General features: G+C 47.5%; 2 protein-coding genes across 2 annotated transcripts in view; both read left to right on the top strand.

Moving 5' to 3' along the window:
* Positions 1-1518: 1518 nt before the first annotated feature.
* Positions 1519-2692, top strand: LOC125944686 (Down syndrome cell adhesion molecule-like). The gene is made up of 2 exons (XM_049665495.1): positions 1519-1781; positions 2489-2692. The coding sequence occupies exons 1-2, from the start codon at positions 1709-1711 to the stop codon at positions 2680-2682; spliced, it is 267 nt and encodes an 88-aa protein (XP_049521452.1). The 5' UTR covers positions 1519-1708; the 3' UTR covers positions 2683-2692.
* Positions 2693-2753: 61 nt separating this feature from the next.
* The window catches only part of LOC119448579 (Down syndrome cell adhesion molecule homolog), a 34849-nt gene continuing 21867 nt past the window's right edge, over positions 2754-15735 (top strand). The window contains exons 1-5 of the mRNA XM_049666415.1: positions 2754-2820; positions 3267-3428; positions 6527-6796; positions 13770-13943; positions 15265-15412. Coding sequence (XP_049522372.1) covers positions 2754-2820; positions 3267-3428; positions 6527-6796; positions 13770-13943; positions 15265-15412 — 821 coding nt within the window. The remainder of the gene's footprint in view (positions 2821-3266; positions 3429-6526; positions 6797-13769; positions 13944-15264; positions 15413-15735) is intronic.

Raw genomic sequence — 15735 nt, 5'->3', positions numbered from 1 at the left:
CGAGAGAAACATTAATTGAAATGTCATCTGCGACTAAGGGTGATACGTGCAGTACTGCGTATGTATGTGTCATGCGGTTTATCTTAAAACGATGACGACGTTTGTACTTCGGCGAAGAAACACCAAAATGTCTTCTACTTGGGCTGATAATGAAGGCGGTACGATGTCGCACAGATTCTACATAGGGTTAGTTGCTGCAGAATGTGGGCCGATCCCGAAGCCGGTACGGTCTATCACAGCGTCTCAGAGTGCTAACTGCCACGAGGGAAGAATGCTAGAAACTGGCACGTGACCCACGCGCCGAACGTCGCAAGGAGTTTGCCGGCTTTGGCACGAGCGAAGTGTGTGCCTGTTGAAGCCCTATGAAGGCAATGAAGCCCAGAAAGAGGAAATTAAGTACGTTTGTTTGAGAGAGAGAGCGGTCATAAGGGAAAGGCAGGGAGGTTAACAGACGCTACTCAGAAAAAGAAGAAAGAAAATGCAGAACGCGAGAAACTCTGCTGCGAGCTAGTGGTAAAAGTGATGTAAGGGTACATGGTGCACTAGAAGGGTGCGTTTACATTTCATGTAGTAATGAAGAAAAAAGTTGGCAGTCACTTTCGCATACGCTAAAGAGGATGAAGGCGATGGCCTGCGCGCTCACGAGACATTAATTAAATTACTTGACATTCTTATTCGTATGCGTTGTTATTTCCTATTACTTGTTTTCTCCCAGAAAACGTCGTGGATTCGAGTGCCTTAATTAACTCTACCGTAATTACCCGTATCTTAATTAACCTCACCCTAAATAACACCAAAGGTCGTGGATTCGAGTGTCTTAATGAACTGTATCTTAATTAACTATGCCTTAATTTACTTAATTCGCCTTAATCAACACCAAGGTCGTGGGTTCGGGTGCTTTAATTAACTATAGCTTAATTAACTTCGCCTTAACAGCAATGATCGTGGTTTCGACTCCCGCCAATGGTCATATGGGTTCGACCATCCATGGTGGCACCATAAATTTTGGTGCCATTGAATTTTGGTACCATAACGCCGGACAGTCAATTTTTCGACCCATGAGCCATCTAAGGCTTTCCCTGTACATAATAACATTTATTAGTTCTTTAGGAACTACGGTCCCAGTCTAGGCCCTTTTGTAGGCTCATGGCTCCTAGATCTGAATGTTTTTGATGTGCTGTGCCAAAGTCCGTATTCACAAAAAGCCTTAAGACTGAATTGTTCGCTAAAGCAACTTCCAGCCAATTGTGATGCGGGACTTATTATTACCGAAGGCAGCCAGGCGAATGGCAAAGAACACTTCAGAAGGAAAAGCTTTGTGAATACGACCCCAAAAGTAGCGGCCTTAATTTTGAACGTTTAGCATACAAGATATCGGAACACTCGCGTGTGTACGCGAAGTTTGGGACGTGGTGAATTCCACAAAGGCACACTTGCACAAAATCTTGTCTCGTCTGGTCGTAGCTATGTCAAGTTGCGTTTGTGCGTTATTGTTCGGCACATGTGTCCGCAGGCGAGCTGACCCTCAGCATCCGTCCACGACTGGTTCGTGCCGAGGCCGGTGACTCGGTGTCATTCCAGTGCAACGCGAGCAGCGCCGAAGAGTCGCTCGAGTGGCGCCTGAACGGGTCGCCGCTTCCACTGGGATTCCAAGCGGCTCGAGCGTGGTTTCGTGCGCGTCGCAGCAGTGGCGCGGCACCAGGGCGGCATGCTGCAGTGCTTCGCGGCTTCCAGAGATGGACGCAGGGCGGCGCAGGCCACGGCGGAGATCGTAGTAGGGGGTGAGCATTTGAATAGATTGGTCGATGGTTCGATGCCCGGTGTCCACTCCTGCTCCTTACCCCTGCTCGAAAGCATCGCTTTGCTCGTTCCTTTAACCGTAGGCGGGCTGACCTTGGCAATTAGGTACGGAACTCTGCGAGACATTCACTAAATATAATGTTTGATGGCGCCTGTAAAAGTGACATGCTTAGTACACATTCAGTGAACATAACTGAGAAAACGTTAGCCCGAGTGCTGAGTGTTGTATAGCTTCGCGTTGTGTGATGCATACCCATTTTGACCTTGCGTTTACCCAACATGCAACAGACCTGTTCGCTGGCAATGATCAACGTCAGACCATTCTGGGATGACTTTATTTTGGGTTGGTGGCCCCAAACGAGATGTTCTAAGCAAGCAGTGAGAACCATGGTACAACTTCCGCGCAACACGCGACTAGATTCAAGATTTTAAGTATCTGCTGCGTTAACAACCATGAATTCATCGTACCATTCTTATCATCATCACCATCCATTCCCTTTTCTATTTCCCCAGCACAGAGGTGACAGGTTAGAGCGCACAAGCTCACTCCGACCTCTCTTCGTTTCTCTATCTTCCCGTAACACATTGGTGCAACGAGTCAAGTCATGCAGTTGCATGCTCTCTGTCATAATTACGGCCCTACGGCGTGTTCTCGAATTATGCCTTCTAGAAAATGCGCCTTTTTCAGAGCGGGCTCCACGAATGGAGCGAACGTACAGCACCTCAACTAGCCTGAGCCCCAAGTCTCCCGCGAGCATAGGGTGCCGGGCGTCGGGTGACCCGGCGCCCTCGATCACTTGGACGCTGGACGGTGCGTGGCCCGTGTCTGGAGGTGGGCCGCGGATTGCGTCTCTGGTCGACCGGCGACTCGGCCACCGGTGACGCGGTTAGCTTCCTCAACTGGACGTCGGTGGAGACTTCCGACTCGGGACACTACCAGTGCGTGGCGAGCAATGTCGCGGGCCGAGCATCGCACTTCTTTCGGCTGGACGTGCGGGGCCCGCTGTTCACGCGACCCACGTACAACGCCACGGCGCTCGAAGGACACTCGCTGGCGCTGCAGTGCCCTTTCGGGGGATATCCGTACGACAAGATCAGCTGGTTCAAAGGTAGGCATTCCCATGCTTAAAGAAGAACGAAAACAAATTGCAAACACATTTGAAGCGCCTATATACGGCGGCGCGACGGAAGCGGACAGAGGACGTACGCGCCGCTCCCCTTCGTTGTTGCAGACACTTGGCCAGCGGCAGACCAGTGAACCGGAAGAGCATTTTGATTTCTCATTCCTGCACGCAATGTCCGCCTTTTCGAGTAGATTGTGCTATCTGATACAGGCAAATATTAAAAGTTATGCTACTACGATCGAGAGAGGTCGACCTAAACACTTGAAATGCATGAGCACGGACGGATTCTGGTGTGTCACCGCATAAAACTCTCATTGGCTGAATTCCCGATTCACTTTGCAGACGGAAGTGAACTGCCCGTAAACCAGAGGCAAACTGTATTTCCCAACGGCACATTGCTGCTGGAGACCCTCACGAAGGCCAAGGAACAAGGGGAGTACACCTGTGTCGTGGAAAGCCTGGATGGGACATCTGTTCAGCAACTCGTTCGGGTCATTGTCAGAAGTAAGATATGACCACCGCTTTCAGATTACTCTTACAGCTGACTAACTGCAGTGTCATCCTATTCAGTTGCTTTTCACGCTAGCCCGCAAAACGTGTAGTATGGACTAGAGCACTGCACGGGCTCGGGCTTACCCGAAAGCCCGAGCCCGGGCCGGCCCGCGGGCCGGGCCGGGCCGGGTAGGGCAGTTTTTTCCACGGGCTCGGGCCGGGCTCGAGCATGGCATGTGCTTTTTGACCCGGACCCAGGCCGGGCTCGGGTATTTTGACGCCGGCCTGGGCCGGGCTCGGGCTTTCTGTCGGTGTGCATGTAACCGGCAGCGAGTTATCCTCGCGCGCCTCGACTCTGAAAAACCTGTTGCCCCGGCGCAGCTAGAAGCTAGCAGTGCTACTCTTGTGTACTTCTCCTTTCTTCTTCCGTCGTATTTTGCTCTGTTTCAAGAGAATGTAAAAGTCCAGAAAGACCGAAGTCGCCTCAAATCAAAGGATGTCATTGTATTCCTTACCTAAATCAATGTAATTAATGTTTTCAGCGCGGTGTCAGCGCGTTCGCCACTTGCTGATTCTTCAAAGGCGATTTGGTAAAACGATGACTGGTAAGATAATTCATCACGCGGCTGAAATATGGCACTGCGTCCATCCATGATTGCACGCATGTTCTCAACCGGCCGCCTAGCAGCAGCGCATTAAGCTGCACCATGGAGGAACGAGAAGCTTTCTTTCTCCATTTACTCCATCCATGCACTGCGCTCACGACTGGTCGTGGCTGCGCTTCAGCTAGAGTGTACTAGAATACGGTTAAGTGGGACGAGTGGTTGGGGGCGGCGCATGATTTGCAGTGGGGCGCCCGACGTGCAAAAATACTGTGGCGGCGCTGCGATAGAAGTGGATTGGACCGCATCAAGGTCGCGCCGTTGGAAACTGCTGGCGCTACTGCTTGGCAGGGTCATTCGTACTACTTCGCGCGCTGGTATTTGCGTTCAGACCGCTCAAATGGTGTTCATGATTGCATATGACATGTATTTATGCCTTAAGTATATATTACTTTCATTCTCTTCTTTATTATTATTTTTTAATGCCACTCGGTGACCTTTTTCGGTCTCGGGCCGGGCTCGGGCCTAAGGTAAAGGGGTGGCGGGCCGGGCCGGGCGGGTAACGTAGATTATTTCCGGGCCCGGGCCGGGCCCGGGTCTTGCCATAAAACTTTCGGTCGGGCTCGGGCAGGTAGCCCAACGTAAAAACGGGCCCGGTCCGGGCCCGGGCTGAAAAAATCGGCCCGTGCAGTGCTCTAGTCTGGACTCGTGAAATGGCATCTGTGTTCGCACACGCGAGCTTCAACACTCGGACGTCAAGTCGCACGTGACCTGTGTTTTTTCTCTGTCACATGGTGGCAGTGACGTCAAAGTTTGCCTGGCTAGAGGGGCAGTTTGCTTTATTTTTTTTAGTGATACATGGACTTGCTCTGTTAGTGCTTCGTCGTTTCGTTATATATTTTGACAGTGCTTCATATTTTCATAATAATTTTCTCGTATATTCTTTTCTTACCCAAAATATTGGGCTATCTGGCCCTATCTATGCACACTACCCACTGTCTTAGGCAAATCTAAAAAAAAATGTCACAGTTTCGTCCCTAAGGGTGAAACAATGAATGCGATAGCAACACAGCAATGTCATACGAAGTAAGGTGAGCGGCTTTGGTAGCAATATGAATTGTAGTAAACATGAGCTGATTAAGTAAGCAGGTGTGCTGCGGCGTAAGTAGACCGACATGAAGAGAGACTCGATGGCCACGAGAAGGCGCGTGTGAAACGGTGGTGTTGATGAGAAGCGCTTCCCGTGGGCAGCGCGTGCGAAGGGACACACCTGTAGCGCTGCATTGCCGACCCGGGCAGCATTGCATGTGTAGCGTGCGTTGGAAAATGTGGCCCGACTATTACTAACTGATTGAACAAGCGTGGTGTGAGCGCGCACAAACAAACATGAATAGATCACACTGAATGACTGCAGACAACGACTGTCAAAACGCTGGCAGCAAGCGCATACGCCGCCGCAGCGGGCGAAGGTACGTGCGGTCTATCGCTTCAACGGAAACTGAGCGGCGAATGCACGGCGCATAAAGGTCAGAGCCGTGTGGAGATAAGCGACGGGCGCTGGCTTCCCGATTCCTTGCTTGCGCGTGGGAGATTGAGTGCGTTCGCTCTCCGTGATAGCGCGCGTCCCCGCACGCTTCCGCTCGGGCATACGGCGCGCGGCGAAGATTTTATCTATAGGGAACCTCACGGCGACGGCGACGACGACGGCGACGACGGCGACGCCAACGGCAGAAATCCGGTTGAAGTGTCCATATAATTGCTATCGCAATAAAAGTACACGGCTCGAACTACACGGCTCTAGAAGCAGTCTATATCCAGAAGAATTCAGCTATTTGTATAAGCGAAGCGTCAATTCTTTTGCAAAGTGCCGAACTGAACTATTTGAACTCTGTTGTCTGAGGCAGATAGTTGTGTTGTTAACTTTTTTAGATTTGATTTTATCACCTAGCATGGGAAAGGGGGCGTGACACTGGTGCATGTGGTTCATCTTAGAAATCGGAGGGTTTGTCGAATGTATAAACTGTTGGGGGATATAGTAGCGCTCGTCCGCATCCGTGTGTTAGTGTGTCCGTGTTCGTGTCTGTGTGTCTGTGCGTGCGTGTGTGTGTCTGTAGGTGCGTGCGTGCGTGCGTGCGTGTGCGTGTGTGTGTGTGTGTGTGTGTTTGTGCGTGTGCGTGTGCGTGCGCGTGCGTGTGTGTATGTGTGTATGTGTGGTGCAGATCCGAGTGCATGCAGTTGTATTTGCATGTTAATCGTCAAGGTTACAGACCACCGGAATGGTTTAGTCAGGCCTTTGTAAGCCTGTCGTGTACTGAGTCGAAGGGCAGCTTTTTGCATATCATAGCATATACTTCCACCATTTGTTGTAGGGTAGCACAGCGGTTTTTCCGTTATGGTTGACCTTCTTCTTGCCTTTCTCCTTTCTTTCGCCTCTCAACCCAAACTGTGTTTAAGTTACAAATTCAAATGAAAGCTTCCTCTTTCTCCCCTCTCGACGTCTGGTTGCAGCCGGACCGCAGATCACGCCGTTCCGGTGGCTGGACGAGCTGCAGGAGGGAATGCGCGCGGGTCTGAGCTGCTTCGTGCACGCCGGCGAGCAGCCCATCGTCATCGAGTGGCTTAAAGACGGCGCGCCACTGACGCGACCCGTTCGCCAGGACGGGTTTGTGTCCACGCTTTCGCTGGAATCCTTGTCGTCGCAGGACAACGGCAACTACACCTGTCGCGTCTCCAATGCCTGGGCGACGGCCACCTACAGCGCCGTGCTCAGGGTCAAAGGTCGGCACTCGTATTCTGCGCTTCTTGAAACAATCGATAAATCGAATCGCGTTCTTGAAGCCAGTACGATAAATGAGATGCGAGTTCATCGGCACCGGTGCATATTATCAATATCAGTTTGTGCGCGCTAGAAGCCCTAATTTTTCGTATGAACTTTGGTTAAACTTGTGAAAACCCCCTTGATTGATTAACAGTGTCATTGGTCATACAATGCTCAATACGCCGGTTCTCGGCCGACAGTGTCATACTATGAATTTTATGTGTGAGGAACCGGCAATGATTGTACTGCCACTGCAGCTGCATTTAAGGTCTCATGGACAGTTTTTGACAACGGGATGCTAATCGGAAGGCCTAAAGTTCCATAACTTTTCTAATTCTCAGATATTGCAGTATACCCAGGCATGCGTTGTCACTTGATTATACATGAGCACGGTCACCTAAGGGATGTACACAAACGTTAGAAAAATATCAAAACTTCTTCATTGTATACCTCTAAGTTATTGTTTAGCTGGAATTCTGGCGCCTATATAGGTGATGCGACGCTCAATGTTAGCAATCTGTTGACATGTCTATCGCAAACCCAAATTTCTGTGAGATAGGATACTTACTGTTCAGCGAGGTGGAGTTGTTTTAGAGCAGTTTCCGGATTTGCGACGTTTTGATTTTTTTATATGCGCCTGATGACATAATTTATTGTTGCGGACAATAATATAATTCATTAAACAATCTACCAAACCTGGGGAGGACACCACTGCAATGAAAATAAGCCGGCAATATCAAAGTTTATATTATTGAGTTAGAATGACTCGTGTCTCGTTTATATTTGATTGTTTTCTATTGCAATATTGTCCTTCGCGAAACGACAATGTGCTTAATATCACGTCGTGGCAGTAAATACGGTCTAGATATTGTTGTTGCGCAGCTTTCATTTTTTTTTTTTGGCCGGTGCAAACTCCGAGCCGCGATATCTTAGCCTGAATAGCGCAACACCTTGGCTATGTAATTGAGCTTGAAAATATATGCCGTATACAGTTTCCAACTCGCAAAGTAGTCTATTCTTCGGAATCACATGTTGAACAACATTCATTTTGAAAAATTTTGTGATAATGGATAGTATAATGATTTTTAAAAGCAATAGCCTAAACGGCTTCCTTTTTCTGGAGGTTATTTTTTCTGAGTTTTTGATTTTCGCGGCTCCGTAATTGTCTCATTTTACGACTCTACCAGATTAACGCTGCTGGCGACCAGATTAAGGCTACCAGTATAAGTTACTGGCGCATCCTGGCATCTCGCAACGCTTTATTGGCTCTTCTCTCAAGTCAAACTGCATATTTCAAGCAGCCGGAAGGAGGGGAACACCTTCACTTATTACAGACAGTGGTAAAAAAACATTTGCTGTCGAATACGAAGACTGATACGTCAATCATAAACTGACTTCAAGGTTACCACATTCAAATTATAATGGCACTAACACCGAGGATGTCCTAACATGCTGCCCGCCATGGTGGCGCAGTGACTATGGCATTCTGCTGCCAACCACGAGGTCGCGGGTACGATTCGTGACTGCAGCGGCCACGCTTCGATGGAGCCTAAAAAAAATTAAAAAAAGGACGCGCTCGTGCATGTGGCTCTGGGGTGCAAGTTAAAGCACCCCAAGTGGTCAAAATTATTCCATCGTCCTCCACAGTGGCGTATCTGACAGCCATAGTGTTGCTTCGGAACCTCAAAGACCAGGAATCAATCAACAAATAATGATTACAAACATTCTAGTGTTTTACGGGCCAAAAACACGACATGGGTATGGAGCATGCCGTAGTGGGGGACTCCGAATAAATCTTGCCCACCTGGGGTTCTTTAACGTGCACTTAAATCTAAGCACAGTAGGATTTTTACATTTCGCGCCCGTAAAAATGCTCCTGCGACGGCTGGTATCGAACTGGCGACCTTGAGCTCAGCAGCGCAACGCCATAGTCGCTAAGCTAACGCGGAAGGTTCAATCGATCGATCGATCGATCGATCAATCAATCAAATAATTAAATAATTATTCATAGCATGCATGACGCTGTCGCACGCAACAACGACGATACGGTCTCGCAGTGGCTCCGAGCTGGCGGTCCGAGCCGAGGGATGTAGTAGCGGTCACTGGTCACTCGGTGGTCGTCGACTGTCAGGCTGACGGGGAACCCCAACCACACATACGGTGGAAGACGGCATCGGGTAGGTGGATACAAGATTTTGGCACGTTTGAATGGTTGCTTCTGTATGCATAAATTTAGACAGGTCGTAGATTCTATCTAGACTTGTTATTATTATATATATTTGTACTTTTGGCTGTATAAATGCTTTATATATACTGTAGACGAAGCTCGTTAACAAGTATATTTTCTTTGGTTCATTGGAGGTCTTTGATATTCGATCGCTTTGTTTGAAGGAAGCCTACAGAAGTTAGTCGGTCTAAACGCGTAACGGCTTAACTGTGCAGGTTGTATGTAGACAATCTCAAGACTTCCTAGAAAATTGTCTGCTGGCTTCCCAAAGACTAAATAAATTAATTTTCGTGACGGTAGCCAGAGTAGTCATCTGAGCCCGCATTAAAAAATAATACGGCTCTTAAAAATAATAAAAAAGCTCTTACGTCAGAATTTTTCGTAAGGGAAAATTTAAATCAATCCTCATGCTGCACATTCTGTCATTAATGAAGGAGGTCGCCTAATGACAATGACACTTCGTGAAAGCTTTGTGGATTCGGCCCCCTGTTTAATAAAGTAGAAGCTTTGCAGCAATGAACACACCTAAGAGATAGATGGAAAGCTGGGAGCCAAAATGAAAAAAAAAAAAAAACTAAGGGAGGTCAATCAGACGAGTGTCCGGTTTGTTATTGCACATAACGTCAGTGATTAAGACAGCACCTCGATTTCGGCAGTCGAGAGCGACGAGGCGAGGTACCTTGAGTATCTAGCGAAAACTTGACAGAAAAATTAATTTGGAAGTTAAGAACACATCTTTCAAGTGTTTGCTTGCATGTGCAACTAATTGCACTCTTGTAGACCTCATAACTTCTGATGACCATCTTGAGGAAATATACCTACTATGGCTGAGAGAGCTCTCTCAAACGCGACCACTCTCGCTTGAATCGACAAACGTTACTACCGAGCTGTGCCTCTCTCAATGCCGAGCGAGACACCAAATTTAGCTTCCATTCTGTCATGCGTGGCACATGACTAAGCCATCTGTGCACGTTACACGTGCATGATCGAGTAGGAGCTTTTTTTTTCAACTCAATAATGAAAAAGTAAGACACATGGGTAGTACGGTTGCAACGATCTAAGCGATAATAGCATAACATGTTTTCGTTACATGCGGTCTTCGCAAGCGACCGTACTATACTGACCGAACTGATAGACGTTCCATGCGAAAAAAAAGAAAGAAAGAAAGCAAAAAGTCTATGCGATGAGCAACCTTGATTGCAAGCTGAAAGGAACTTTTCGGGAAAGAGAACCATTTCTATCATTTGCAATGAATTTAATGAAATTCTGTTTCTGTTTTTGCATGAGTGTTCAGAAGTTTTCTCCTTGAGGTTTCACTCTTACCGCAAATGCATTCAACTGGCAAATGAATGGCAATACGCTTCGCAAGAAAACTTGAAAGGAAGCTAGAACAGACGACGAAAAAAAAAAAGAACTGAGAAAAAAAGAAACTTAACGAAAGAAGGCGGTAAAGTTGCTTTCTTTTCCGTTTTGACAGCCGATGAGCACGACATAAGCAACAAAACGACTCCACTAAACGTACCCTCCAATCATGGGCGTAGTCAAGCATGGCGTGTACTATCCGATTCTACTTCTCCTTGCTCTTCTAAAAAGAAAATAAATGTAAGAACGAAATGACGAAACTACCGCATTGCACGGAAGCCGTTCAACGCCAGTGAGCCACCTGCGTCTCATACGAAGCCACATTCTCCGGGAATCCACCGCGGCCATCAAAACACGTGGGCCACCTGCTCGCGGGGTGCTTATTATTCAAACTGCGCGTGCAAGAACAGGAAAGGCCGTCGTTTCGCGAAATGCCATGTCTTTCCGTTTTCTAGCTTTTCTACTCCTCTGGAACGTTCTTCGCAAATGGACGTCGTTCCACTTTCGTGTCGCGAACTTGTGGATTTGGATTTCTCAGTTTTCATTTGCGCGTTTTTTTTCTTCTCCCCATCGTGTCACGCTCCGTGAACGACATAGGCTACAGCACTGTCACCCGTTCGCGCAGAAAAGCGCGATGGGGTGCCCGACTAGTACTATGCAATTTGTGTGACGTCTCCGACACGACAGCGCGAACTTGTATGCGGGGGCCTCCGTTGACAAAACGACAACTTCCGTGAGCCTGATCTGACAGTGTTAGGCGGGAAACAAAGAGTACAGGAGCCTGCTTTAAAAAAAGGAAGAAAGAAGGACAGGGGCATACGTGATTTGCGAGTATCATACGAGAGAGAGAGAGAAAAAAAAGGATGGAGAAATGTGCGTAATCGGCAAATCTGGGAGAAGTCAGGCGTGACGACGTGACTACTAAAACCGGGAAAGTCAGGGCCATTACGAGAATCGGAAGCCCGGAATCCAGGGACAGCTAGCAAGGTAAGCAAGTGCAATGAGAAAAGTAAACAAATAAATAAACAAAGAGAAAGTACAGGTCCCGGAGGACGGCAGTGGAATTTCAACGCCCGGTAAACACAGAAACTTACGGGGCACAGCCGAGAGGGAGAAATATAAATAATATTACGGATGAAAGCAAGCAGGCGAAGAAGCGGCAGACGAAAAAAAAAAAAGAAGGCATGGCCATGACGGTGCCGGAATAAAACGTGGGAGGAATAACGGGCTGGCCGCTCCGGAGGCGCAGCTGTTACACTCCGGCGCATCGATTTGCTCTTAAGGACATATGCCGACATAAATTTTGCATCTCCTACGCTGCGCACGGACTCGGAATTTGATTTGGGGAAGACGACGCGAAGGCTGAGAAAATTGAAGAAATGAATAACGGAAGGTGAAGGATGAAGAATAGGCGTACGTTTCACGGATGTATAAAGCGGAAGAGAAGGCGGCACACAGGGGAGCTTTGCGGAAGCCTGTTTACAGAGACGGAGCGGAAAGTGTTTGCTTGCGTCTCCCGGGACCTCGGCAACGTTTGTGCTGCCTCGTGAGAAAAAAAAATAAAAGGAAAAAATTAAAGAAAACACTTGCCTTCTGCGACGAATACCGGGCGACGTTGTCGAGAGCCTTAATAAGAATCGTTACATGTTACCTGACGCACGGAGGCTAACACTAAACAACAGGCTTTGCTGAAGAAGGAAACAATCTAAAAGCAACCGACGATGTGCCATTAGCTGCAGCAAACAAGCGCTTTTGTGTTTCTCTTTCGCTTGCTAGCTGTTTTTGCAATCTTGTACTCTTACCTGGTCGCACGATGTGTTAGGTTCACGAATGTTTCACGCAGCATGTCTGCGTTCGACATGCAACCTACCTGCCGAATAATAAGGACGCACGCGGCTGTTGCTGGTATATCTAGGTTTAGATTAGCTATTCTTCTTCCGAGCGTGGTGCATTTTAATGGCCTCCAGGGGACCTGCTATAAGCCATCGTTCGCAGCTGCACGCCACCCCTGTTGAGACTTAGCAAGACGGATGGCTGTAATTTGAAAATAACAGCACATTTAACCTTAATCTACTTTCTCTTTTTATTTGAAAGTTATGGTTATTTTCGTATTCTGGCGAGGGATACATCATGCTTGTATCCGCTGCTATGCACGCTAGAGCAGCGTTAGCTTTCGTGGCATAACAAGGAGCAATCAAGCAAGATAACGGAGTACCTATCAAAACTTGGAAATCCAAACAAACGCTTTTTTTAAATTATTTTTTTAGGCTGTCACTATAAAGATTACACACGCCTTCTTTTGAAGTGTATATGCTTTTTTTTCTTGCTTTTCTGACTATTTGTGATTTTAAAGTTGAATGTGTTTTACTATCTGTTGAAGCCTACTGATCACTGAAAAACTAAAAGAAATAGACTTGTTAGCGGGAACTGTCGCTAAGCACTATATGGGTAAGCACTCTATAAAGCTACCTTTTTGCACTATGGTATGTTCATTACGCAGCCTAAAGGCCAAATGCATAAGAACGCAAGGACCTATGTTAGATGTCTATATAGCGAGTCTGTAAGCTATATGTGTATTGAGTTTTAATTGAATCTGCCTAAACGTGACACGAAACAGCCATACTTCTTCCCAGAATGATAATGATGCAGTCTATATTATGCAGGAAATTTCGCACGGAGCCTATAGTTCCGCGACACAATACACGTTTTGTTATCATAATACAGGATTGCAGCAAACAACGTTCCCTTCACGCATATCTTATATTGAACGAGGGCTATGTTCATGGTAAGGATATCACCCATGAATTTTGCATAAACATGTACGCGTCAAAAAAAGAAGGAAAGCACGTAAAGAAACAGTCGACTAACTGTCTCTTCGCATGTCCCAGAAATTTCGTGCCTGTCCTTATTTCCTATGTAAGATTTGGCCGCAAATATTCTAGAAATAAATTGCATCCGGTTATAGTTACGGTCGATTAATTCGGCTGCGTGCGGTCGATTACTTGCCGGTCGAAAACTTGCCGGCTGCGTGCGGTCGAAAACGGTCGATTAGTTGGGCTGCGTGCAGCATCAAGGCTATGTGGACGTGTGACTCACAAATAAAGGAAACTGTAATGTGTGGCTCTAACATTGCTGGTGCTTTAGCTGCAAGTTCTGGTTGAAGAAATGCCAGCCCGCTGGATAGGTGTGTAGATATGTGCCGGCTCTACCAACCACAACTAACCTGCTGCCATTCGCCGTGATTGTACGCTTGCCAGAGGGGAATAATTCGCGCGTGCCTAGACTTACAAGTACTTGCTTTAGCACTGGACAGCGCTGAACGTCGGTGCCATCTGCGATCGCAGGCAGGGATAGCGGCCCGTACCGCGCCCTGGTGAGCACCTCCCGGGTGCACGTGCTCGTCAACGGCTCTCTGAGCGTGCGCAGTCTGGAGACGGGCGACGCGGGCCTCTACCTGTGCGAGGCCTCCAACGGCGTCGGTGCCGAGCTCTCCAAGGTGGTGCGTCTCACCGTGCGGAGTGAGTTGGAGAAAGGACATAGTTTGCTCCTCTTTCTTGCGCCATCTGGGTCCGCATTAACAAAAAATTTCATATGCTAGTAATATTCGTAACAACAACAACAACAACAACAACAACAACAACAACAACAACAACAACAACAACAACAACAACAACAACAACAACAACAACAACAACAACAACAACAACAACAACAACAACAACAACAACAACAACAACAACAACAACAACAACAACAACAACAACAACAACAACAACAACAACAACAACAAAAGAACATCCAGTAATGTTGTGACAGCGAACATATTAACGAAGGCCGCCGAGCAATCGCAAACAGTTCTCACGAACGGAAACCTTAAGTTTTATGGATTCGACCGTTGAGGCGGAATTCACGAAGTTTTTTGTACGTAAGGGCTGTTTGTAATCGACCGCCTTCACTGACAATATGTTCACTTTCCTGATTGGCCGTTGTTTCTTCTTAGGAACAGCTTTATCCTGCATAAACTCTTTCGTCAGTGCATGATGTAGTTGTGTTACTCAAGCCTCTTCTGTTTATTGTAATTTGACATGAGGACGTCGGGAAAGAAAAATCTACGTAAATCAGGCTTGTCAGAAAGATCTACGTAAATCAGGCCCATATTTATTTGTCAGTAAATTGGAGTGTGCTAGTTGTAATGCCCTTTCAGATGGATCTGCGCAATTAAAGGACTAGCCCATAAACGGAGACGAACACGAGCGATTTGGACTTCTATTGCACGGACTGGAGCAACTATGGACTGGCACTTATAATACTTAGAAAAGCAAATGGCTGCGTTTCTTCTCGACATTGGAGCTCGTACGTGTCTCTGGAAGTTCCTGCTCTAACCCATTCTTCGATCGCTAAAATATCTTTAACGGGATAAATGAATACCGATAGATAGAGCTAGTCTAATTGAAGTGCTATGGGTGTGCGAAAAGAACTACGAGCGTTCACGGCTGTAGATGCCACTGGCATAAACAGCATAGCTTTGATTATGTACCCCAAGATGTGATCTCATTTGGTAATCACGTTAACTAATTCACAGCCCTTTCACAACTCACCACCCTGAGCCGCTCATGTATACCTATGCCTAGAGCTATTGCTGCAGTAACTCCGGATTAAATTCAAACGGCAGAGCCATGGTAAGCCTCTCCGAACGACGTGGTTTCAGAGTTTCACCACGGTCCGAGTGCAGGATGAGGATTCAGAATTAGTTCTTTTTTTCCGACACAACTTTAAAATGAAGCCAGATCCCCTGCGTGATAGCGGTATTCTGTGTCTTTCGCCTCTGTTGCAATGCAGGCAGCCCGCGGCTCTCGCCCAAGGAGTCCACAACATCGGCGAAGCGGGGAAGCACGGTGCACCTCCAGTGCGAACCACATGGGGACATGCCCATGCGCTTCTGGTGGCTGAAAGACGGCGTGCCCATCGCGGCAATCAGTGACCACAGGTATTAGGAGGAGGAGGATGATGCTAGCTACAGGTGGATCTCGCCTGGCAAAGGCACGCCGGGCAATTGTTCCGCCCGAGTGTCTCACTTTAAATTGTGTTGGGTAAATATGCCTCAGAGTTACGTGTGACGTAAGCGTGTCACTTATCACTAACACTGTTAAGAGTCTCTGAACAGCAAGTTGGCATGCTCTGCGCATGTTGCGGTGTTACCTGTTCGCAGGCGGAAGAATACGGGTGCAGGAACTGAAGAGAATTTACTGCTTCTTCTTGACCTAAAGAAAGCAAAGATTTATGTGCTGTTTGAAGGCATTTGTATTGTTG

The sequence above is a fragment of the Dermacentor silvarum genome, chromosome 4, assembly GCF_013339745.2.
Source record: "Dermacentor silvarum isolate Dsil-2018 chromosome 4, BIME_Dsil_1.4, whole genome shotgun sequence".
NCBI classification, from domain to species: Eukaryota; Metazoa; Arthropoda; class Arachnida; order Ixodida; family Ixodidae; genus Dermacentor; species Dermacentor silvarum.
This window is presented reverse-complemented; position numbering and strand designations above follow the sequence as displayed.